General features: G+C 37.5%; 1 protein-coding gene across 1 annotated transcript; it reads left to right on the top strand.

Moving 5' to 3' along the window:
* Window positions 1-23,360: 23,360 nt before the first annotated feature.
* LOC306989743 (urotensin-2 receptor) lies at window positions 23,361-26,365 on the top strand. The gene has a single exon (XM_079595700.1). The coding sequence runs from the start codon at window positions 23,753-23,755 to the stop codon at window positions 24,830-24,832; it is 1,080 nt and encodes a 359-aa protein (XP_079451826.1). The 5' UTR covers window positions 23,361-23,752; the 3' UTR covers window positions 24,833-26,365.

Genomic DNA, 26,365 nt, shown 5'->3' with positions numbered 1-26,365 from the left:
AAAACGCGTTGATTTTTCATTCCTTGATTTTTTTTCAACTTCAAAAACGCGAGGCGCAGCAGGCGCATAAACAGCGCGCAGAACGCTCACTGCCATAGGAAAACAATAGAAAAAAGGCGCCCCTCACTGCAAAAAAAAACGCGTTAGGTGTAAACCGGGCCTAAGTCCATTGTATCAAATTATTAATTTCAATGTAAGTACATAGTACTTAAAGCCACTTAATATAAAGTGGGACCGAAAGGAGAAACAAAATTGCAAAACAGCTGTGTTGGAGCTGTAAGCCATGCAAAGCTGGAAGCAACAGAACAGGCACGCTCACAGGGTGGTTTAAGGATCACGTGCAGACAGCAGCAGCCGCCCAAAGAGGCATCACAGTATGTCACCTGCAATTCGCCAATACATACCCTTTGTGTAAAGTGGCGAGACTCCGGACTCCGGAAATACGATCAGCTGATTATGACGTGACAACCATTTACCTTACCTTACGCCTTTATATACGCTCCCCTGACCAGAACTCCATAACAAATGGTTACCTAGGGAGTGTGATCGGAAAGAAAGCCGCGAACCCAAAGCAATATCTGCATTGCTGCATTGTCGATACATGAATCAGACATTGTGATTATCTCTTTGTGGTATTGCTGTTATCAGGACTCGAGTGGGCTATCAGATTTTGCTACTAGCATCATATTCGAGTAATTTTAGGCTTTATTAACGTCCTTACCTATCCCTACCCTAAACCTACGCTTAAAACAGTGCAAATATAGACAATATAAAAGGACAAGCTCTGGCACTTTAGTGCATAAAGATAAGGCATGTAGTTTCTGCGACACTAGTGGCATCTAGCGGAATTACAAAAATAAAGTAACCTTGCAAATGGCCATTTCGAGCAGTGTGCCTGAGCCTCTCCCGACTCAAACATCACAAACTCCGCTCATACGGGGGCTTGAGAAGGCATAAACTATTGGCAATAGACAATAAAAGGTCCAACATATGGATACTTTTAGCTGTGTTGCTATATGTCATGAATAAGCAATTAAGTTCAAACACTGTCTTGAGCGAACGCGAGCATCTCGGTTATAATACATCCATCCAACATATCTGCACACAACTATTTGAGGCTCTTCACACAGGACATATCAAATGAAACGTTATAAATTGGAACATTTGTCTTTCTGAATGAGTGCAAGATGAAGTAATATTTTTGTGGCAACCGAGATACATTTTTCAGGATTCTTTGATGAATAGAAATTTCAAAGAACATTTTTTATTTGAAATTGAAATGTTGTTCTTTGTGTAATCTGTCACTTTCGATCAATTTAATGCATCATTGCTGAATAAAAGTATTACTTTAATACTTACTGACCACAACCTTTTGATTGTATACATGCAATCTGTGGTTGGAAAACAACATGCTGGTTTGGTCAATAAGACAGACCTTTTTCTTTCTAAAGAGCAGAATATGGCAAGATTTCTTTGGCCTGAAGTTCTAAATAAAGACATCAATATAACGTGAGCAAAGCACAGAGGTGTTAAAGACAGGAGTGTCACTTCACAGAAGCTTAAGAGCCAGCTCTAAATTGGAGGCAGCAGTCCAAGTGAGAGTGCCAGACACCACAAATTACTGGATCTGGAGCTATGCAACCCGGAACAATACACTTCTAGTGTGTGACCACGTATTGTCAAATAAATCTAAGTGATATTGTACATAGTTATCTTGAACAGTGGGGAGAGTCAGACAATGGTTAGAGAGTCAGACTGGTAACCTGAAGGTTGTGGGTTTCGATTCTCAATACCGGCAGGATATGACTGAGGTGCCCTTGAGCAAGACACATAACCCCCAATCACTCTCCCCGGGTGCCGCAATGAAGAGCTACCCACTGTTCCGGGTGTGTGTCCATGGTTTGGATGTGTGTGTTCAGTACTCACTACTCATAATGTGTGTGGACAAACCTGGATGGGTAAAATGCAGAGAACAAATTCCAAGTATGGGTTACCATATGGCCTTCACATGTCACTTTCACTGTTAATGAACTTTTAACTGTTCAGAACAGCCTGGGTGTTCTGGCGCTCGGTCCTCTGTAGCGCCGGCCAGATGGCAAAAGTTAAAAGAAAAGGTGGCTTGGATGTGAAGGATCTAGAGTGATTTTCTGAGTCCTTTTTGTCACTCTAGATATATACAGTTATTGGATCACAGTCTGGACTACTCTATAGTCTTCCGATGTCTGATTTTGTAGCTGAGCCAAACCAAAAAGTTATTAAAGTGAAGAGTTTCTTCTGAAGTCCACAATCATCTCCACTGTTTTAAGTGTGATTAGCTCCAGGTTGTTATGACTGCACCATTCAGCCAGCTGGACCATCGCGGACGCGGAAAGTATACTGTAACACTAGCTTAAGAGATAAATGGCAGTAAAATATCTTTGTGAAGAGTTTTCTCTAAAAAAATATTCACAAAGCTTCTGAGACCAAGGAATACAAGGAATTTACAAAGGAATAGAGATAAGTCTTAAGCTAAGAGTAAGAGCGGGGTTGACCCCGTTGCTATGGATGGACCAGTGTGATTGGCTGATGGGGAGGAGTCTCTGTCAGTGATATAAATATTGTAGAACAAGGTATCATGTTGCCATATTCAAATTAAGATTTAAAAATAAAAATGTTGCCATATTCAAATAAAGGTTTTAAAATGTAGGCTAAGTGTCACTTATTAAACTAGTATATGTTCAGCTAATGTCAGCCTCTTACATGCGTGCCTCTCAAGAGAAGAGTTTGGGAAGAGCACGTTCAAAAGGTCTATCTAATCAGCTCTAGAGAGCCGCTCTAGTCATAGCCGAGAGCTGACTCAACTAGTTACCTCGACAGTTTTCAATTGCCTCACTGGTGTACAGTGTCTTTGGGCGGATTGCCAGAGCCGTTAGTATTGTTTGTGATTTTGTCTTTGTGACTTCTGTGTGTCCTCTTGACTACTCCTAACGTTGCAGTAAAATGCTTTGTGAAATACTCTTAGAGCAAAACCATGCTTATCGTTGTTATATACTAAATAAGTCCTGGAATGCACATATCCTCACAGAAACTGATGTAACAGAATCTGTGAGCTCATCCAGGTCGGCGGCAGCAGATTTAAAGTCACTTCATCAGTGCACTTGAAACAGGCTTGTAATTCCCGCTCTACTTCGTTGGCTTTGTTCGCCCTTACTACAGACTTGGTAGATTTAGGTTTCTGCCACTATTTGCACTTAAGTACAAATATAAACGAACAACTATTTACACCTAGTGCAAAGAAAAATACTGCTGTTTTCACAGTGCAAATAGCATATATCGCTATTAGTGCAAATATCCTCTGCCAATATTTAAGCATTCAGATTTAGATATAGACAGAGTATACAAACAAACACTTTTAAATGTGAAAATATGCTTTTGCATCATAGAGGGTCAGTCATTTCCAGTCTAGCTGGTGTCCTGGCAAATCCGATATTATAGCACAGATTCCAGCTATCGCTAACTGAATTTTTCATATAAATTATCACAAAGGTTTTTTGACAAAAGCCAGAAAAAAGCGCATGCATTACACATTTTTTGAAAGGATTGAACATTTAAAGAGAATCAAAACAAGACTGTGTATAAAATATTATTTATGACAGTTTCACAGTTCACTGAAGAGGACTGTTATCTACAATTGGGCTGAACATTCGCTGAAAGCATTGATCCAACTCCTTGTCCGTAATGGTTTAAGGCACACCAAAATAAATGACAAAGGAAAGGTGCTATCAAGTTTCAAAATGAAAGTGTCACATCTACTTTTACCCTGCTGTGTAACATGGTTTTACCATTCATGTCTAATGAATGTCCCTCGATCATCACCTATGTTCATTACCTTTTTTCAAAAAGATCTCTTCCCTCTAAAATAAACGTATGACCAATTTGACCTGCCAAAACATGATCCCTTGTGTGCTTTACCAGTCAGCAGAAGAGAAATATGTCTGCATTGCAGGCTGCAAGGTATTTTCTAACTTGTCAAGCTACAAGCGACTCATGATTTAAAGTAGTTAAACAACAACCAAGCTACTATTTAGAAAAGAGTAGCCTACAAGCTACAATTTAAAAATGACTAATAAAAAGAAGCACACTCAAAGAAAAACTGAAAATAACTCTCTGCTCTTGATTGAATAACTTTAGTAGCTTTAATAAGAATACATTGCTAGATGTAATGCTAATGCTAGAATCGGTAAACGGCTTGTTCTGGGACACTGCTTATGAGCTTATGGGGGTTGAAAAAGGGAGTGGGTGGATGTTTACCCTTATGGTTGTGTACACACTACCGACACATTTATGTTCAAATACCATGTAAATGTGAATTTTCCATAATTTTTCCCCTTTAAATGCTTCCATCATTTATGCAAAATAATAAAAACAGCTTCTAATTAGATCTTTTCAACATTAATTCAACTCCAGGGAACACTCAGTGTCCATTCTCTCAGAGGACACATGGCAACACTAATATGAGTAAACAGCGACAGAACACCAGGTGCATGACAAACAAGGCTGGACCTTACAAAATGAATATGAGATAATAGAGAAAAGAAGGACATTGCTGAGGTCTTAGCTAACAGTCACTTTGCTCGATCATACATCTTTTCAACATTTCCAGATTTTTTTACTTTGTTAACAGCTTATTTGTTGATTAGAGGATAAATAGGTCTTCTGTTCTCAAAAGGTTCAGTAATTGACAGCAAAGTCAGTTTGTCCTAGAATCAGTGTTCCCTAAAAAAAAAAAAAACCTTCCACAGAAAATAACTATTGGCACGGCAATTACGTCAATAATTGGGGTCAATTTGTGTTTGAGAAATCGGCCCACTTCGGAATGCATGTAAGCAATCAGTTAAAGCACCTTTTCTCCTTCACTGCTCTTCTGTTGAAACACCCTGATGGATGGTTTTAGTAAGACGCACAAATCTGTCTCAGTCCTGTCGAGGGGAAAGGAAGCGGGTGGACAAAATCATTTCCCCTGCTCCACAAACTCAGACGCAGGGCAGCCTGCCTTCAGCGTCCCCACCATCCGCTGCAACGGATGAGGCTCAGTAAGGGCCCTATAAGAGAAACTCTAATTCCTCCCTAACTCATAAATCATAGAGGAAAGGAAAAGGGCTCACCGTCTGCTCCCTGACGATTCCAACCATTAACCGCTGCTGCACTGTTGACTTTTACTGTCTGGAAATGGTGTGTCCATAAAAACCTCACATCGGCCCAGCAGAGCTCTGCTTAGATCATTGCACAGACACTGGGTAACGTCCAGTGCTGTTGCAGTTAGGCCAAAAGATGACAGACATCAGTGTGACTAGTTGCTGATTATTTCCATTTAATAACATATTTATGGGCCACTTTCATATAATTTGTGCCTTGATGTCTTATGGTGAAGACATTTATTTATTTGCCAGAAAGAGGTGGATTCAACATCTGAAATCTTTATAGATCCAAGCAGCGGTTGAAAAGCAATACCAGTCCTGTTCTTTTGCCATTTTGGAAGAGGCTAAGGCAAACTTAGCACATGTTCAAGACAATTTTCAGGCAGACTGATAGCATGCAGTACTATGAAATACCAGCGTGTACATATGCTAGTCCAGGCGTCTTGACAAGGGCCTGCACACCCAATAAAACACTTAAAGGATTAAACACCCTATAAAAATAGGACCGTAACGGACAAATCACATACTGAATAAAACCAAACGAACTTGTGATAAACAAGAATAATGTCCAGCTGTTAACTATAGCTACCTTGAAAATTGAAACAGATTACAGATACACAACAACACACCAACAGAGTTTTGGTAACACTTTAGGATAATGGTCAATGGGAATGAGATTACAAATTATTAAGAATTACCAATAATTACTGATCACAACATTAACTAGTAGTTATTGAAGAGTGACTAGCATGAGAAACTATGATGTATTTTATGACCATGTTCAGAGTAATAAAGACATTTGCTCACATCTCAGACACATTTTAATGTTGTGATTAGTAATTAATTGGTAACTCTTTATAATTTGTCATAGTTAGTTAATAGCTCTTAATGAGGCTAATCTTATTCAGTAACGGTAGTTATTGATTACCTAATAAGGGACTATCTCAGTCCTAAATTTTATATTACTTACTAATTAGTTAATCTTGTTTCCATATAAGTTATAGTAGCTGAAGTGTTAATGTAGCCTAGTACAACTAATTGTCCTGCATTACTTCCTGCATATAGCTCTTAAGTGTTATCCTTTTCAATGCGTTCTGAGAACAACAAACTCACCAAAATGTTCACGTCTTCATGTCAAGTGAAAACGACTTGTTCTAAAATTCTCCGGCTGGATGGAATCAAAGACTGAAGCTAAAAAAACTGGAGTCTGTACATCAATTTTCTATTAAATATGTCAACTTCAACTGCTGCAAATCTGCAGACCGGCTCTGACATTCAGCAATCGGCATCAAATTGTCCAGACTGCAAATAGGGGTAAAAATCTGTTCAAAAGTCGTTTAATGTATTCCAGCATGTATTTACAGATCCAGAATCTAAAAGAAAGCAAAGATGCATTTGAAACCATCCCCGCAATCAAAATGAGATGACATTAATGAGCTGTAGCTTTGAACCGTTGTGTTTCCACACAACCTCCGTCTGTTTTTGATGCTGTCAGGTGAGATGACTTTCACCTCCTTTTCCCAGCTCTTCTCATCTGCCTCTACTTTAATCAATCACTGTATGGAAGGTCTATCATCACTTATCAAGTTGGAGGTCTGTCAAAAGCACAGCTGCGTGTGTTCTCTGTGTCAATCAATTCACATTGTTCGCGACAAACAGTTGCTCTTTTCTTGGATGTGAATCACCAGTGGAAAGACTGTGTATAAACATTGGGATGAGTCACCATGAATGACAGCTATATACATCATCCTGTAGAAACTATTGTTTACAGAAATGTGGCTTGGTCTTAAAATGACGATCTGTGAACATTAAAATAGCTACTCACTGTTTCAATAGCCGCAAGACATGAACAGTACACTCTGAGACAGTGACAAGCTTATGACTTATTTACCCCTAAAGGGTAGTAGTACCATAAGAGTCAATAGAGAATAGATTTACCTTTTTTAGAGTGCACCTTAAAGGAACACTCCACTTTCTCTTTTTTTTGTGGAAATAGGCTCATTTTCCAACTCCCAGAGAGTTAAACAGTTGAGTTTTACCGTTTTCGAATCCATTCAGCCGATCTCCGGGTCTGGCGGTAGCACTTTTAGCATAGCATAGCTTAGCATAGGTTCATTGGATCTGATTACATCGTTAACATCTCTCTCAAAAAAATGTCCAAAGAGTTTCGATATTTTTCCTGCACATTTTCACTGACAGCGAATATGTGTTAACATGACTTTACTAAATGGTTTTACTAACCTTTTCTATCTATACCTCAATCCAATTTTACAGCTAAATAATACACAAGTTTTAACAGTTAACAGTTTAACAAGTTTATATACTGTGTGTATATATATATAAGTACCATCTGAACTGTTCTTCTAAAATTAGCATTTTTTATCTAGCTTGTATATTTACGTTCAGTAATTTCACTTTAATGATAATTAATAGGTCATGTTCACTGTCATGAAAGTGAAATTACTTAACATAAAAATACAAGCTGAATCCAAATTATTATTCTAGAAGAAAATTTCAGATGGCACTTAGAGGCTTTTGCATCTGAAGTCTTAAATAACTGCAGGCTTCACACTTCTGCCTTTAAATTGCCTAAAATCTGGACCCATTTACTTCCTTTGTAAGTGCCTTACTGTTATCTCAGTTTTTGCTTTTTGAGGAGAAAATGAGGGATGAGTCAAAATTATTTTTTGTAGCAATCAACATTATGCCAAAAATGCTTTTGATTGAGCTTAACTTGTTAAACCCAGAAAATTCCTTTAAATATCTATCAATCATATGCATTTATAGCTCTTATGAGTCTTAAAATATGCATGGAGATGTACTCTTACAAAAACAAGTCTGCTTTAAAAGATAGACTTGTCACCTTAAACATCCTCTTCGAGACACCCAAATTTCAGTTATCAAGGCCCACTGAAACATCATCTAACACATTGTATTTTGCATAAGTGCTCATGACAGCCCAAGTGATTGGTGGCAGTTGTCTAGCTATGCACAGTAGTACGCCTTCCAGGGGGAAATGACTGCAAGGCTTTTGGCTGGATTACGAGAAGTTAGACTGCTTCTATGTGAAGAGCAGTGTGTCAATTTTCTGTCTGTGTCCAAAGCCAGACGTGTGTCCCGAGCAAAAGGTGTAGGGCAGGACAGCCATCAGCTATGGATCAAGAAACAGGCTGTGAATTCATTTTTTCCACAGTCATTCATGCAAGTTCTCAGTGTAAATCAAAAAATTCAATAGTGGCAGATCTTAGAGTTAAATTGTGGGGTGCCACTTGAAATGCAAAAGCGATCTGTGTTAACCTCACTGTATTTCCAATGTAATAATAGAGAGTCTGGGTTTGTGATGACTCTAAGGAAAAGATTGGGAAAGATTGACTGAAAGGAAGCGTATAGCTTTGTTACGTATAGCAAAGTTATTTGCGCCGTCTCTCTCACACTCTTTTGTTTCTTTATTTAAAACGTTCAAAAAGCTATTGAAAAACTAGTCTAAGATGGCTGCTCAGGATCTTTTGCTGCCAACGTCTGTGGGGAAATTAGCTCAGGCATTCAAGCAAAAAACAGCACTTTTATTTTAATTTGCAGTTTCTTGGTTTTCTAGAGAACATTGCAATTTTCAACAAAACAAGCTTAGGACTTTTGGCCCTTTCATTCAAACACAGCACATGGTCTTTGCATACAGATGTTCTTATATATTTGTTAGGATAAAACAGAAAGGTTCATGCAGGTGTCACTGGTAGTTCTGGCATAAGATTGCTGGCACCATCTAAGACCCAAAAACAATGGTGCATCTTCTCAGAATAAAGGTAAACCATAGAAGGAATGCAAATGCAGCTAAAGATGAGCCAGAGTACTGAAGAAAAGCAGCTCTGTGTGTGTGTGTGTGTGTGTGTGTGTGTGTGTGTGTGTGTGTGTGTGTGTGTGTGTGTGTGTGTGTGTGTGTGTGTGTGTGTGTGTGTGTGTGTGTGTGTGTGTGTGTGTGTGTGTGTGTGTGTGTTATTTGCAATGGTGAACAGAACCCCATTATAATTGACTATAATACAGAAACAATAACAGTGTTTGTATGGAATACTCAGGCACTTCTTAGTATTGGATTAATATCTTTAAACAATTTGTAAAAAAAATCAGCGCATTAACTCTCTCAAAATTGAAACTGGATTCAGAATCCTAAAGTTGTCAAAACTCCCCAATAGAAAAAAATTGCACTCTGCCACATTTTATGCAAATGTTCTTTCTCACTCTTTTCTCTGCCCTTTACTCAGCAAAGAATTTTACTTAATCAGTCGCTGACAAAGTTTAGGTCATCCCTCCACATTTGACAAATGTATGTGCCCGAATCAAGTGCTTGCAATTATGCTGCCACAATTAGACCCAAGCAATTATATTCAGAAAACAGGAATAGAAGTGTCATCGAAGAGACAAATGAGCAGCGTCTAGATCTGACCTAGCTGCTCATGTCAGCTGATGTGCGTATGAACGCTGGGTGAACACCGTCATTAATGTTTTAATTGTTTCCAAAATAAAACTAAAAAAGAACATCTAAAGTCAAAAACACACAGTAATTTCACCTTATATAATGTAACATAAATTTGACATATATGGTATTTTCAATCTGTGCCAGCTATTGATTCTGATTGTGTGGAAAGCAAGGACATTTTTTTATTTAATGGATCCAGAGGCATCTAGATATAAAGAGAAAGTATCTGGGGAAAAATGAAAACAATATTGTGGGTAAACAATGGAACTGGACTAATACAGTTGCAGATTCTATACAGATTAGACTAAGGCTTAGTTTACAAGTCACAGCACATTTCTAAGGGTGTTGGGCAATAGAATGAAACACAATGAATGTTCTCTGGTTGTGTTCTGAATAAGGATTTATAACAAGACTCTTGAGGTTTTCAGCTAGACCTCATAATTTCTGAAATGGTGCCGGCTCATTTTCCAAATGTTACAAGACATTTCATCAAGACTAGTTCAATGACAGATAGGCGGATTCTACCTTCGGAGACTGAAATGGACAGGCAGCAGCTTAAAAATACTGTTCAAAGCTGGCCAGAAACAGTAAATCTAGCTATATCATGAAGAAGAAGAAACAACAACAGGATAGATACAAAACAGCACAAGGTATTAAAAACATTAGCTTAAATAGTTCTTTTTCACGATCTCTTACTCTGTTCCTCCGGTACCTTATTTTAATTTTGTTAGCCTGAGCAACTGTCTTCTTCATTTAAAGGTTGTATCAGCGATTTCAGGCCCAAAAATAAATGATCACATTCATCTAATATTTCCTAACGATCCGCTAGCTGCCCGCCTCATAAACAGGCCGTCAAAAAAAATGCATTTCTGTAGGCAGTCTAGGCTCTGAGATTTGCACACAAAAACAATTGGTTTCACCAACCACTCAAAACCAAAATAAATAGTGTTCAACCAATCATCGACAGGGGCTGCACGCGAAGTCTGAGCTGAAGAAGAAGCCAGCGTCTATCAATGAACAAGAGAAATTGAACATGGTTGAGTCAATCCCCAAGAGGAGGAGGAGGGTTAGGGCGAGGGAATACCATCGTGTTTATTCCAAGACACAGCTTCTTCTTCAGCTCCGACTTCGCGTGCAGCCGTGCACGAGCGCAAAACCTCACAACACCCAGCCCCTGTCGGTGATTGGTTGGAACACTATTTATTTTGGTTTTGAGTGGTTGGTGAAACCAATATTGTTTAGGCAGCTAGCGGATCGTTAGGAAATATTAGATGAATGTGATCATTTATTTTTGGGCCTGAAATCGCTGATACAACCTTTAACATCAGAAAACAAATTATCTTCCACTATAGTGCTTGATGCTCAACTCTTGAATTTGAGTATGAACTGAGAAAGTTCAGATGCATTAACTTTGAGCCTTCTATCATTCCTCCCATAGACGCAGTTGACAACACACATCAAAACCTCCCACAATCCCATCTAACATCATGTATACTTCCTTCAAACCCCATAAAAAAACTCTGAACCGATGACAACAGAAAAATTACAATCACGAAAGTCCTTGCAAGCATTTCAAATCAATCAAATGCTTGTTCATCATCAGACTATACTGTAAGTACATTTCTGTTCTGCTCTTCACTGTGTATCCTATAAAAAGCATCACTTCCAGTGTCATATGTATTACAGGTCTATAACAAAATTCAATTGAAAACAGTTCAGCTCATTTCAACCATTGTCAAGCACAGCAACATAATGTTCTTGTTGTCAGAATATTACTTGTGGGATACAATTCGATTATTTTAAGAGCATTAAATTATTTCATAAGCAAATATCTTCGTCAGGTGGTACCTCTTAAGGCGAGGACATGCCACATTATTATGTTTTATTAAAAAATCGGAGTATAACTGGCACTATTTTGATGGTTTAATTAAAAAATATATAAACCTTGAGGGAATTTTGTGAAAGCTTTGAAATTTGGCTTAATGGATAAAGTAGTGCGACACAAACATCCAATTTAGAGACATTAGGCAGCTCACATTATTAGACTCAGCAAATAGACTTGCAACATAAATGGGGTCATCGTTGTTTTAGTTAGTAGACAAATATATCTTAACCTTAATTTACCTCATTCATGCAGTCTCTAAAGTAACAACTGGGATTAGTATACGCATCTGAAATGTTTAATGTTAATGCATCATTGAAATCAGCTATTGGAGCGGTTTAATGTAACACCACATTTGTTCTTCCTTGTGCTTCTTTTGTCCAACTCTCTTTGGGAGCATCATTATTCGACCAATTCACATAGCGGCTGTAGCTTCTAACCAAGTCCCTTACTCCATCCGACCACTCATTCTTTTTGATAAAGGGAAGGCAGACACAGCTTGGTCCCTGTAGTCAACACTACAAACTAATGACTGTCACAAAACCAACTCCTCTATGATCAAAAGGCTCAGTAAATAAGGCCTGTCAGCGGAGGACTGTCTCTCTCAACAACAGTGCCAAAACACAAAAGGTGCATTGCAGAGTTGAGTGTCAAGCATCTGCGCCGCAATTTCAGAGAGTCCTATGATCCGGGGAAAGCCTCTCAAAAGTCAGACAAAGTCAGACAGCCTCTCAGCTATCAGACATAGGCTTGAAATGACTGTCCATTTTGGCTATAATTTAATGCTTCTTGCTCGGTGTTTGTCTTACGTCATTTTATATTTTATATTACATCATTTTATATCCACACACACATACCGTACACAATATATATAGGAACGATAATATACTATATAATATTATAGGAATAAAACAAGTGTGTGAGTCACTGAATCATTCACTGAAATTATTACTTCAAAATGCTGATAGCATCTGCACTCTTCGATTTGTCTTATCTTTAGCCTCTTATCTTTAGTCTTTTTTTATACTATGCTCAATTTGGAAAGAATTTTCCCACATTCATTCACAGTCATGACTTTTTGAGCATATAGTAAAAAAAATATATTTTTAACAGAAAATATATTTGATAAAATTGTATTAAAATGTTTTATAAAAATAATAAAAAAGGGTTGTAGAAATATGAAAGTGTTACCTTACCATATATGGTGAAAGGTTAAAAGACTGTATACATAATATCTGATAATATAATATATACACAAACTATGTGTATGGATAAAATACTTTTTTTCTCCCAGTGAAAGTATTTTGAAATACAAGCAACAACTAAAAAAGAACGGACATTTGTCTGATGAATTTGCTCCATAATGTCAATGAAACTGAAATAGAGTTGAAGTTTAGCATAAGAGCAATTATCCATTGTAAGTTGAAATTTAGTAGGCGTTTTCTTTTCCAAAGATGGAAAGTAAAAACGTTAAAGGATAGCAAGTTGCTAATTACTGTCTGTGTCAGACAAGCTTTGGGCTAAATTATTTATAATTCAAAGCTGAAAATAAAGATAAGATGCAAATCTGTAATTATATGTAGAAAAATGTCCCTTTGGAAAATCATTCATGAAGAAATGTGTGTGTGGATGGACATTTACAGAACACAACGAGTGATATGTGCCAAGACCTGCACTTTATACTGATCAACACAATGTTCTGTTTTACCTCTTCAAAAATGTCCAAACACTGTGGAATCAGTTTTGGAATAAATCTTTCTGACATTTGAAATGCAGTTTCATAGCATTTGTTTTCTTATCTTGCATTATTTTCTGAAGTGAGTTGAGAAGTCTTTTGAGAAGTATAATTGCCTAATTTGTGAACGAGACAATTTTCTCCAGATTTCTCCGTGCAAGGATTACAAAGATCAAAGAAACTCTCAAATGTGAAAAGGTGAAATGAATGTTTGATGTGGACTGGAAGAGACCATGAAATGAATCGCACACCAGAGCAATTTCCACACACTTTCAGTCACAACGCTTGAAACACAAATACAGAGCAGCCCCCCAAATCCTTCCAAGCCACGTTTTTATAGATTTATATATATATATATATATATATATATAGTAGTCAACATTTGAAGTGGATCAAAACCTTTCATCAAAGTTATACATGAATTTGGAACAATAACCGTTTGTCAACTTTGATTAACTTATTTGATCCACTTCAAATGTTGACTACTGTATATTATTTATATCAAATCTACCATACTCAAAAAATATCTGATGTCACCACTCAACAAAAATAATCTTTTTTGTTACCTTTACTTTCTCTAAAGTTGTCATGTTAGGTATTTTTGTCACAATTAAAATCATTCAGAGCAGCAATCTGATCTTAATGTTAATCTGCTCCTGAGGCATGACAAGTTTTTTCCTCTTACAAAGAGTGCTCATTTAAATTATTGCAGAGCCTTGAGTTTTTGCAGACAACCCTGAAGAAACTAGGATTTGTTGGGGTTTACAGTTTTGTTGGCTGAGCAACGCTCCATCCAGCTGTAAGCACCAAATATTTCACAGCCATGAGACTGATAAAAAAGCAAAGCACACACAGACTGTCCAGAGCCCACATGCCATTCTTGCGAAACTTTTAAGACATGATACCACACACATTGGTAAATCCACTATTTTAATCTTAGAAGCAGTCATTTAAACAGTCTGCCAACTTATCTGCAAAGTTAAAATACTCTGCAAACACTAATAGACTTGCATGGAAAGCCTAAAGGAACACGTTTTGAAGGAAACATTTGAGGTTGAGACAGTTAGCGGGACTTTTTTAGTCTTTTCTCTAGTGATAAAAAAGGGTTACTTCACTAAAATGATACCTTGCAGAAGTAACGTTAACATTTCATCATAAAAGATATGATATTCCAATATTCAAAGCATGGTGCCAAAGGTCGGTCAGAAATCTTGAAGTAATCTTTGATGACCAGCTGACCTATAAAGACCACATTGCAAAGACAGCTCGATCATGCAGGTTTGCACTGCTCAACATCAGGAAGATCAGCCCTTTCCTAACTTGGCCTTGGTAATTTCTAGGCTTGACTACTGCAATGTTCTTCTGGCTGGACTTCCATTGTGTGCAATTCAACTCTACAAATGATTCAGAAGGCATTCAAGGCATTGACACCTGCTTACAGATCTACCACAGCCCTCCCACTTCCACTCGCTCTTACGAGTCTACATCCCTAGAAGCCTACGATCGGTCAATGAGCGACGGCTCGTGGTACCATAACAGAGAGCCACAAAATCACTCTCCAGGACATTTTCATTCACAGTTCCATGCTGGAGGAATGATCTCCCCACCCTCATCCGGAATGCAGAATCCCTGACAACATTCAAAAGAAAAACCTTTAAAAAAAAAACTTTCCTTTTCCTCTTCCTTTAATCCCTCCCTTGTCTGGCTTATGCTAAGAAATGTCTGAAACTTTGTATTTTGAGCACTTCTTGTGCTGTTTTGCCTCTTCATGATGTCTCGCTTGCTGTATTCCTCATTTGTAAGTCGCTTTGGATAAAGGCGTCTGCTAAATGACTAAATGTAAATACATCCAGTCTGCACTAGGCCTTGAATGTCATGACTCATGACCCTAACCACCTCTGGCCATACATATAAACTAAACTATAAATATGAATTTGTTATTCACCAAAATTAATAAATTATAATGTGCTTTATACAAGTTAAATAAACTAGGGTGTTTTCTAATTGCACCAAGGTGGTTCAATGTGATTCATACAACAATGTATGATTATTAGGAAGAAAAAAACACCCCTAAACATACACATCACTGGGGCATATGCAGATCGTACGGAAACTTAAGAATGAGAGTGTATGAATTTGTGAGAATTAGCCACCAATTAGGCAAATTGTAAAATGTTATGAATTGCCATGAAATTGGGTTGCCAGTAACCGGAAAAAATTGTCGTGTTTCAGTGAGGCAGTCAGTAACGGCTCTAAACTACGATTAATGATGAGTTTGAATCAAATCGCTAATTTAGGAGAAAGACAGTTTCATGAATCTTTGTGATTGACACAAACTGTGATTGATTGATTCAAAAGAACCATTTGTTCACTTATCACACATCATGGCTAATGAGGTTAGCTTTTGAATGCAAACATTGATGAGCACCGGAAAAATAAAATGAACTAATGAACTACGAAAAAGATTGTACGGATTCACATGAATTAGCCACCAATTTCCCAAAACTTAAAATAGTTATGAATTGTGTTGTCCGTAACTGGAAAAATTAGTCATTTTCTGTGAGGCAGTCAGTAACGGCTGTAAACAATTAATGACGAGTCTGAATCAAATCGGTAACTCACGAGAAACTTTTTTATGAATCTTTGTGACTGACTCGAAAAACTGTTCAAAAGAGTCATTTGTTCACGAATGACACATCACGACTCACGCTGTGTTCGTTGTTGAATGGACACAAACAAAAACGTTTTCCTGACTGAATTACTACTATTGTTGCAAAGTTTTTAGTCACATTCAGGAACCCTGAAGACAGCAGTGGTAGAACGCCTTAGAGTAGCGCTTATTAGTTGTTATGTGAGATAAAGGGTGAATGTTTTGCAGCTGAGACAGGATGTGATTAAAAAACCCATTTGACAACCTCACTCACAAATGGTCTACGGAAAATAATGACAATGATGGCATAATTGTGGCAACATGGTGATAAAGGCACTCGCACGTCACAACTGATGTTATCGGTTTACTAGTCCTCCTGCCTAAGCTCTGGTCCTCCGGACATCCAGGCTATGCATGGGATTTAAGATCGGAGTGTGAATATCCATATAGCACCTTCAGTTCATGCTGTTGAACTATATCTGTTAAGACAGTGTTCCAACAGAGTCTTGATAACTGCATTTGGGCCAATCAGCTCATTATTGAGCCCTTATTTTAAACATCTCCTAAAATAAACACAACACTAGGACCTTGGGAACCCTTCATATAATCATGCTTTTAGAGGCTCAATATTTTTAGCAGCAACAAGAGATTGCATGTTCTCTATGGTGTCTCATTTTGGTTGGCAGTAATTGTACAGGCAGGAGTCTGCCAGGCAATCACATTTGCAGACAATCAATGAACAACCTTTTGAAAAACACCATTATAGGCCTAGTATATATAAAGAGACAAGACATCAGACACCAGAAAAGCACAGAAGAAATCAGTGCCAACCTGTGAACAAACAGACACTGTACGACCAATTTGAGTTTCCTGCAGAGTATAGCCGAACGTTACACAGAGTTGTTTCGGGTATGTTAAATCACAGATAGATGAAAGCAGATTGAATTAACCAAATAGGATGAAAGCAGATTGAATTAACCAAATAGTATGAAAGGAACTCGTCATAAACACTATTCGGACGGTAATTGTTTCTTATGGAGTCGTAAGGTATTTAACATTTACAGGGGCTAGTCAGTGATTTTATTGCCATCCAAATCCAGAATGTCAGTGTTTTCCTACCAACACACGCGTACAAAAAATCCTAGCCGAATTACTGTTTTTTGACACACACTAAGGACATGTGGTAATTTAATTGCCATCTGAATCTACATCTCCGAGATTACAAGAGGTCAAATATAAATTCACTGTTTAAATCGTTTTTTTACCACTGAGGTACACCGGGGCACCATGATTTTGTGAAGACAGACATGTTCCTGGATCAATATATTTTGTTAATCCTGACGTACCTTTACGTTTGGGTTTTTGTGTGTAGCATATACAACAAACATAATAAAACGTTTCCAGATTCCAGATCTGTATTTATCGGTTGTTGTTTTTTCCAGAAATCCCTGAACTTATTACTTTGCGAGTGTATAACTTTGCAAAGTGCAATGTCATATAATTTTGCAGAAATATCACAACAGGAACGCTTTTCAATTCAAATGACCATGTGTTGAAAATGACATTGAAATGTGATAAAGATATTTAATATTTTATTTCATAATTATATGTAAATCATATTAAGGAACTGTATGTAAAATAAAGGACAATGCTATAGGCCTACTACAGTTTTGTTTTGTTTTATAAGCCGAGATATATATATATATATATATATATTTTTTTTTTACTTTAATACATAATTTGTAACTTATGCACAGCTGGTGCAACCGTCCCTGTTGTTTAACAGCAGCTTCTTCCACACAAAATTATACATTCATAATAGAGTCATCATTTTAAAATCAGTGTTAATAGACATACAATGAGTAAATGAGTGCTCTTCAAAGAGTTATTACCACAGTATGAAACCTTTCAATCCCGACAGAAGGCTGAAGTGCACAGTTTGCTTATCTAATTATAAACAGCATGAAGGTCGTTTGTTTAAAGACATCTGTGTGTTATTTGATCAGGGGGAAGTTTTTAACTTTGTTAGTCGAACACCATGTGTTCTGCACCGTTGCGTGTCGCTGAGCAACGCACAGACGTGTAGCCTCTCTGAAACGCTGAGAACAGACAAACAGTGATACAAACACTTCTGGAAGGAACTTGTCCAATCAAAGTAGAGGACAGGGGAAAAACTGTTGTATTAAAATAAATAAAGGGCAGAATTAATGAGCATTTTTGTTTTTCTCACTTGTGTTGTCATGGCAGCCTTCGCAAAGCATACATTTTTGGATACTGCTCTGCATATTAACTGAATTGAAATCACTTTCAACTAATTTAGGTAATAATTACCATGTCTATTTTGATAAGGTCCTTTTTTGAATGATTGCAAGGCTCCTTGTGGTTTTTGAACTAGGGGTATATTAATGCAGTCCACAAACAAGGACACACACACAGAGTGAGTTACACACAAAAAGCCATAATGAAGTCATACTGCTTCCTCTCAGAAGGAAGTGTGTTAAACACATTTCAGACTTGCACTTGCTACATCTATAATTAAGCTGCCAAAGCTACTATGCCCAAAGCACTTACAGGTGCTGTAATGTCAGAATCCTACCAGGACTAGGTAATTGAAAGTCTAGAAAACTTGATGACTTTATCACCTAGTTTGACTAGTTACTTGTTATAATAGCAATAACTCATTTCAAAGCACAGGAACAGCCAAAGGTTAAGTATTATCTGCAGAGCATTCTGTCAGGGGCGGTACTAACACGTTCACAGTCTAGAATTTACTTTCTTTTGTTTTTGTTAAAGTGCAGGCATCGGTTTATGGATTATCATAATGGAATATAGACGCTGGAGAAACTAAAGGAGATAATATGTAAAAATAATAGCATTGTAATTGCTAATATTTAGATTACTGTTATTTCACTTTATATATATACACGAATTAGACAATCAAATGAATTATATGATATGCCAGTTTATTCTTCACAAATTTGATATGCTGATTAATTAATAACAAGTAGTGTATATTATTATTTTCCTAAGAAAATATCCTCAATTAAGAAAATGAAAATGCGTAAAAAAAACTGCTTACATGTAGGTGGCATTGAATTGTTAAGATTGGGGGGGGGCGGGGGGGGGATTCCTTGTATCAAAATTATGTATGGGGCAAGGGGCATGATTAAAATTCGTAAATATATTCAATTTAATAAAATATAATGTATTTGACTAATTACCATCTTAAATTGACAGATATCTGGAATGTGTGTGTGTATACACATACTTAACCATATATTTGGGACAATATGGTAAACCTGACAACAAAGCCCAAAACCTTCTTTTGGGGATATCATCTTTTGTAAAAAAAAAAAAAAAAAAAAAAAAAAACGAATGCCTATGCTAAAAAAATGCCTATATGTATTAGGTCTACACATTTTACACACAAAAGCGGGGACATTATTCAAATATAGATTCCAGATATCTCAACAACAAAAAATTACATCCTATTCTTGCAAGTTTTCATACAATCCTATATGTTTTGGACCTTAGTGTGTCTGTCCAGAGAAATCCTTGAGTCTCTATTCAGTCCTTGAGACCTCACTCCCCAGGGCTCAATCATTACATCGATTACAAAACAGGATTACGGTGCATTCACATCAAAAAGACAGGACTGAAGATTCCAGCACCAAAACAGCACTCCACAAAAGGCACTTGAGAATACATGGAAACCATTGCATGAAGCGGTGTGAAAATCCACAGCAGTCCAGGAGATTTACACATCAGCAAAAGAGCTCAGTTGGATACCCAAAAATATATAGATGATGAATTCTGACCTTGGTTTCTCCTTGGGCACATCATTAGGTTTGGTATTCATTATACATCACTGAAAACCCAAGAGAAACCCTAAAAGGGAATATTTTGTGCACGTTTTAATGATTTCTGTGAAGACCTAGCAAGGCATCATCATATTCTCATGATAAATGCCCAATTATGATTGATGTCACATTTCTAATACAAAATGAGAGAAGGTCCTGGTAGTCATCATTTATAATAGTTAGGACTTTTCCCCCCTGTGCAGGTAGTATCTTTATCTTATAAATCAGTCTGGTCTCCCTATTCACACATGTGTAATGAAATTAACAGTCATGAATATAGTAAATATATTATCTTACAGGCAACAGTGGCCTGTAGGAGATCTGACGCATTTGCAAGGTCATCTGCTAACATCAAAAAGCAGCAGTCAAAGACGTTGATGCAAATGTTTCTGTCAGTCAATACATATAAACCAGGCATAAAGCTACTTTAGAACTCTAACAACTATTCAAACCTTTTTATAAACAGAAAAACAAAGAAACGTAAATGCAAATAAGATAAAACGCAGAAGGAAAAAGTGGAGAGCGAACATAAAAAAAAAAAACAGTAGCCAAAAAGAATCTGGTTTTACTTTGTTTTTGCATTCAAAAGCAACTCGTAAAAGTGTGTCTAGTCTTGCACTATAGAAGCTGAGAAGATAAAACAAAAGGCAGATGTAAATCGTGCTTTTGTTGGCTTTGTCCATTTAAAACACAATCATTCCGCTGTTTGAATTAAGACGGGGAGATCTTTGCACTGAGGAAGTGTCTAGCCCTGCAGTGAAGTGTTCATGTGTGTGGTGGGAGACGGGAAATAGACAGCTGGTTGCAGATGATCCCTGCAGCTGATCTGAGCTGTTTGATTTGATCATTGCTGGCTACACAGCATGAAGAACAGAAACCGTGCCTTGCAGTGCAGACTATCCTCTTCCTTAATCAAAGCCAAGGATACTTGAGGCAGAGTGAAATAGGACATGCCAACACACACTTACAGCACGAATACGTTTTAAGTGTAAGTTTTCAGATTTTCAACCCGTTTTGTATTGTTAAAATGTGGGTGGTATATGTAAATTAACAATGTTTACAATTTCTCACTCTCCCTAAATATTTACTCTCTGAACTCTTGCACCCGGGAACAATACAAGTCAACACCACTGTGACTAAAAGTTTGCTAAGAAGAATTTCCTTCTCAAGTAATGCTTTCTGTATTTGTGAGGATTGATCATAAGCAATAAAAGCAAAATCTGTCAGTCTGCTTTGACCATTTCAAGTCCTTAACAAAAGATGTTCTATGCAGGGCAGCACCATGGACAGCTCCCCATTAACACACCTGAAAAGAATGTTTTCCCCAAAGGGGAAACAACAAGGTGTCTTGTGTCATGCAACTAATCAAAACACCAAGAATTGTCACAGCAAGTGTCTCGCTTTGCAAACCATTTAAATGCGCAAACAACTCCCAGTGCCGCGTGTAGCTGAATTGGCCCTGTTGTCTGTGAGTTCCTCTTCAGCAGCTTTCATAAAGCATCATCAGTATTCAGCTCCCATTGTTATGCTACGGTTCAGCCCTGCCAATCATGTGCTCTCGGTTTCAAATATCCAAAGAGCTCTCAATACCATGCACACGCTGAACTTACTGTATATAACAACATTCTCTGCCTCATGAGATGCTGCCTTTCATTCTTGTGCAAGGCTCTACCCGGATCAATGGCGGTGTCATTCATAAACATAAAACACAGAAGAAGAGTGGTGAACGCTTTAATATAAAATCACCAACCTTTAATATTTACTTCAAACCCCCAAGGGATATGTCCCTATATATGACTACTTTATTTAAATTCATATGTATTCAGAAAATGTATTCATAGACCATAACAACAGATGTTGACTAAAGTTCTGCACAGCGATATCAAAATTACATTTCATGCATGGGGACTGCAAGACACAAATCCAACAGTCCCACAACACTGGGGAAATAACTGGGGCTTCACAAAGCCTAACAAGTATTGCATAAACTGATTTAAACATCGTCTCTTGATCGTGGAATAGATAAAAATGGATTTTCAAATGACAATCATGCACTCTTAAGATTGTTGCTTGTTTACATGTATAATCAATAAGCCAACTTAATTTAAAATCAGATTACAGCAATATCAGACATCACAATTCAACAACTATTTATTTAAAAAAAAAGACTTGGATTTATTCAGCTACTGGTCTGCCAAGTAGTATGTTCTCTCTTTTTTTCATGACCTGTGTGTGAAGCAAATTCCTGACAGCATTATTTACAAAGATTAAATTTAGCTACATTTAAACAGTCAGTAAAACAAAGTAGGTTGAATATTTGTTCTTCCGAGTAACAAACATGATTAGGGAGACCGGGGAGTGTTGTAACACTATCACGAGTCAGAAAAGAGCTGTGGTGATGTCATCAATATCATACACTTGCATCACCAGTTCATCATCATTGGCATGATACTGTGAGCAACATTGTACATTTTATGACTAAAAAACAGATTTTCAGGAAGGAAGGTAACATTTTTTATCAAGATTATTTTTTGCCTTGCTATCATTGTATTGTAGATGCAGATTGTTGACTTGCGTAATCTAAAGTAGTTGTTTCTATAGTTAATTTGATGCTTTGCATTCTAGCCAACTTCAAACACACTTGCTAACAGTTAGCCAAGTTATGAATGTTGGCGATAGGGTTCATTAAAAATATTACAACCAACCCTTTATGACGATTCCAAATATAATTGACATTTATTTGGGTTTATTTAGTGAGTTTGTTGCACAGTGAGGGATTTGTAAATATGATTTTCATAGTTCACGCGCATGTCTTGTGATAAAAAGACATTATCCGCCTTAATTGAGCACATACAATTTTGTTGTGCACATTTGTAGAATGTAGTATGTGCATCTCTGCGTTTCCATCCAGTGTTTTTTATGTGATATCCCAAAATTCACATAAAATAGGTGGGTGGCAATATCTAGTGACTGAACTGTTATGTGACAACACGATTACAGTTCAGACAAACACACACTCAGAGCAATTGTGTTTGTGCTAAATATAATGTCCTTAAAATTTTTTTTTTTAAAAAATACATTGTTTTTTGTTACTTTGTTCAAGTTATTTAAAACGGATTCTTCTTTGTTCTTCAAAAACATGGTGTGGATCTTATTTCAGCAAATTACCTCTCATTGTTACATATATCCCCAGCCTGTGCGGAACTCTTTGTGTTTGACATTAACTCACATAATCTCTGATTGTGTTGTACGTGTCCAAGCGCGTTATATTTTTAGCAGATAAATGTGGCTACAACGTATCAAATTCACATACAACCACTTAGTTACCGATGCTCAAACAAAGGTTACTTTCATACCCAGTCTCCCCCTAAATCTAAATGAATTTGTACGACAAGAAAAAAAAGCTTATTTGTCTCTTAAATGTTTCATTTTAGCAGCCAATGGCTAGTCATTTTTTAGTCTGCAGTCCTGACTTTCACAGGAAGGGATTATGAGAACACTGCAGATCCCTGTGGGACTAACCCAAGGTCAGATGCACTGTGATAACGGGGTTAATGTCATTTGCAACACGCCAATGCAGAGAAAAATAACCTACATTTCTCACCAGAATAAACCTTTAGAGAAGGTATCTTTAAAAAAATGGGTGCCTAACATAAGACAATAGGGCTTTTTGGATTTTTATTTATTCTGCATTATATAGCTACTTTTTTTAAAAAACAGATATTTGTTTCATGAAATAGTGAGGGGAATCTTAGTAAAAGTCAACCAAAAACTAGAAATAAATGCACGTTGTCTCTACTTTCTTCGAAAACATTAAGTGGCCAAAAGGCAAGTGAGCGACGGTATTTTGACGTCAGGAGCTGTGGACACCGGCGAGTGCTCTCAGACACATCTGTCAAATATCCAAACAGCGTGTGTGGGTCTGGCGCACCTGGCATAAAGTTCCCGCGCAGAGCTCCGCATTCACCGCGAGCGCAATGAATTACAACAAGTCTGGCAGTGTCAGCGGTCCGTCCCGTAGCAACTCCGGTTCGGTGGACGAGCTTGTGATAACATCGACTTTCGGGACGCTGCTGTCGGTGGTTTACATCGTTGGAGTTTCGGGAAACGTCTACACGCTGGTAGTTATGTGTCACTCCATACGCTTCGCAACTTCCATGTACATCTCCATCATCAACCTGGCGCTCGCGGATCTTCTTTACCTCTCCACGATTCCTTTCGTGGTGTGCACGTACTTTCTGAAGGACTGGTACTTTGGGGATGTGGGCTGCAAGATACTGCTGAGTCTGGACCTGCTAACTATGCACGCGAGCATATTTACTCTGACAGTGATGTGTATGGAGCGATACCTGGCAGTGACTAAACCATTGGATACTGTGAAACGTTCCAAAAGCTACCGAAAAGCCATGGCGTGGGGCGTTTGGATTTTGTCCCTCGTCCTAACTCTTCCCATGATGGTCATGGTTAACCAGACTAAAACAACCGCAGATGGAGGGGTGAAAAGGATTTGCGCGTCCACCTGGGCACCTCAGGCGTATAAATTGTACCTGACTGTCCTGTTCTGCACGAGCATAATGGCGCCAGGGCTTGTAATTGGCTACTTGTACACCAGACTAGCCAAGACGTACCTGGAGTCTCAAAAGACGTCGGCTATTAATAAAAGCAGCAAGCGCTCGCCAAAACAGAAAGTTTTGATAATGATTTTCACGATCGTGCTCGTGTTCTGGGCGTGTTTTTTGCCCTTTTGGATATGGCAACTTGTCCCCCTGTACCACAAGCCCTTCAGTTTAGCCTCACACACAAACACGAGCATCAATTACCTCGTGTCGAGTCTGACCTACAGCAACAGCTGCATCAATCCGTTTCTGTACACGCTCCTGACTAAGAATTATCGAGAGTATCTTAAAAACCGCCACAAGAGTTTTTACCGCTACACGTCATCGTTTAAAAAGCGCCCACCGAGCTTGTACTCTTGGGGAAAGTCTGCGTCATCCAGTAATCAGTTTGAGTTCAACTCTGAGACGCTTGTCATGGCGCAGTTAAAGGTGATGCAGTGAAGAGATTGGAAAGCTTAACCCGTTCGTGTAAAGGTAAGCATGATTTTTCAGTTAGAGGAATTTTACTGTGTCCTGAACGGATATTCACAAACCTCAATTACATCTTTAAACATTTTTTTTCCATTCGTGTCCCTATAGCATTAGGCTAATATTAATTAGATATGTTCAAATCAATAAAACTAAATAAATACAAAATAAATTTGACACACCATTTTTTTTATTAGGCTATTATTCAGAAGCAATTAATTTTATTTTTAAGCATATTCCATTTAATCAACAAACTGCAATATCAAAAACTGATCAAGGCCATAACCTTATTTGAACGATGAACGATGTTTACAGATAAATGCTGAGAATTGTTCCCCCTCCATTCACAAAACAACCAACTCATTCATATTTTTCACTTAAGCTTGAACCTAATTTATCCAGTGCACTAATGCCACATCCTTTGAATACTTGTTAGATGGTAACATGTTCAGAAATACTTACAGCTAAACCTAACCTTAACCCATGTAGTTTCCTTATATTACCCAGTACTTTTTTAGGCAAGTACACTAAGTACACATAAGTGTATGTATACTGTAAAACAAGTGTGCAACCCCCTGCTGAGATTAAATGATAAACCTAACCAATTCTCAAACAACAAGCCGATTTTCTGGCACTTGAATGTGACACATTTGTACTTACAAATGCAGGGAAGTAGGATCTTTCAACAAGCATGTGAAGATAATGTAAGGCTATATACACCTATCATACATATATAGCCAACACACTACTGGCATAATCACTCATTACTAAACAAAATAATAATCTAATAACATTGAATAGAAATATTGCTACATTCAGTCCAGATAAAAAAATGCATGCTTTCAGAACTATTAATAAAGTTTGTGCCAAGAGTAACTTTTCCCACATATTTCTGGTAAGTCAAAATGCTGTGTCTTATCACAGAAATATTACATTATTTTTCATAGAGTTGCAATTAAGTGGATGACAAGAATTTAGATCTAGTGTGTGGGGGGAAACAGTGTTTACAACACTAAAAAAAATAAGTTTAATGAACCTACACTTAGATCTATCATTGGGTCATATCATTGCAATAATACACAATGACACTATAATTTCCTATAAAGATACCAACTCCATATATGCCACATAGCCAATCAACAAATGGTGCACTAATCTGAGACATTAGTGCACTAATACTAAGCACACTCATCAGTAGTCCATTCAGCTGTGCTTGTACACTGAGAAATTAATCAACAGACGATCTGGGCCAAAATTATCTACACATTGCTTTCCCAGCTCACAATCCATATGGTGGCATTTGCCGCTTAGGGCTAAACTGGCCTCTGCATATTCATATATTTGAACTCTGAGCATAATGCATTAGTGTTTGAGGAACAGTCAATGAGTCTGGCATATTTATGGGAAACACGGATATAGAAAAGTTTAGCAGTTGGCTACAGTGATGCTTTACAATCAATATTCTTAACATAAAATTGAAACCATGTAAACTTCCCAGGAACATTA

Source organism: Phoxinus phoxinus, assembly GCF_949152265.1.
Source record: "Phoxinus phoxinus genome assembly, chromosome: 21".
Classification (NCBI taxonomy): domain Eukaryota; kingdom Metazoa; phylum Chordata; class Actinopteri; order Cypriniformes; family Leuciscidae; genus Phoxinus; species Phoxinus phoxinus.
This window is presented reverse-complemented; position numbering and strand designations above follow the sequence as displayed.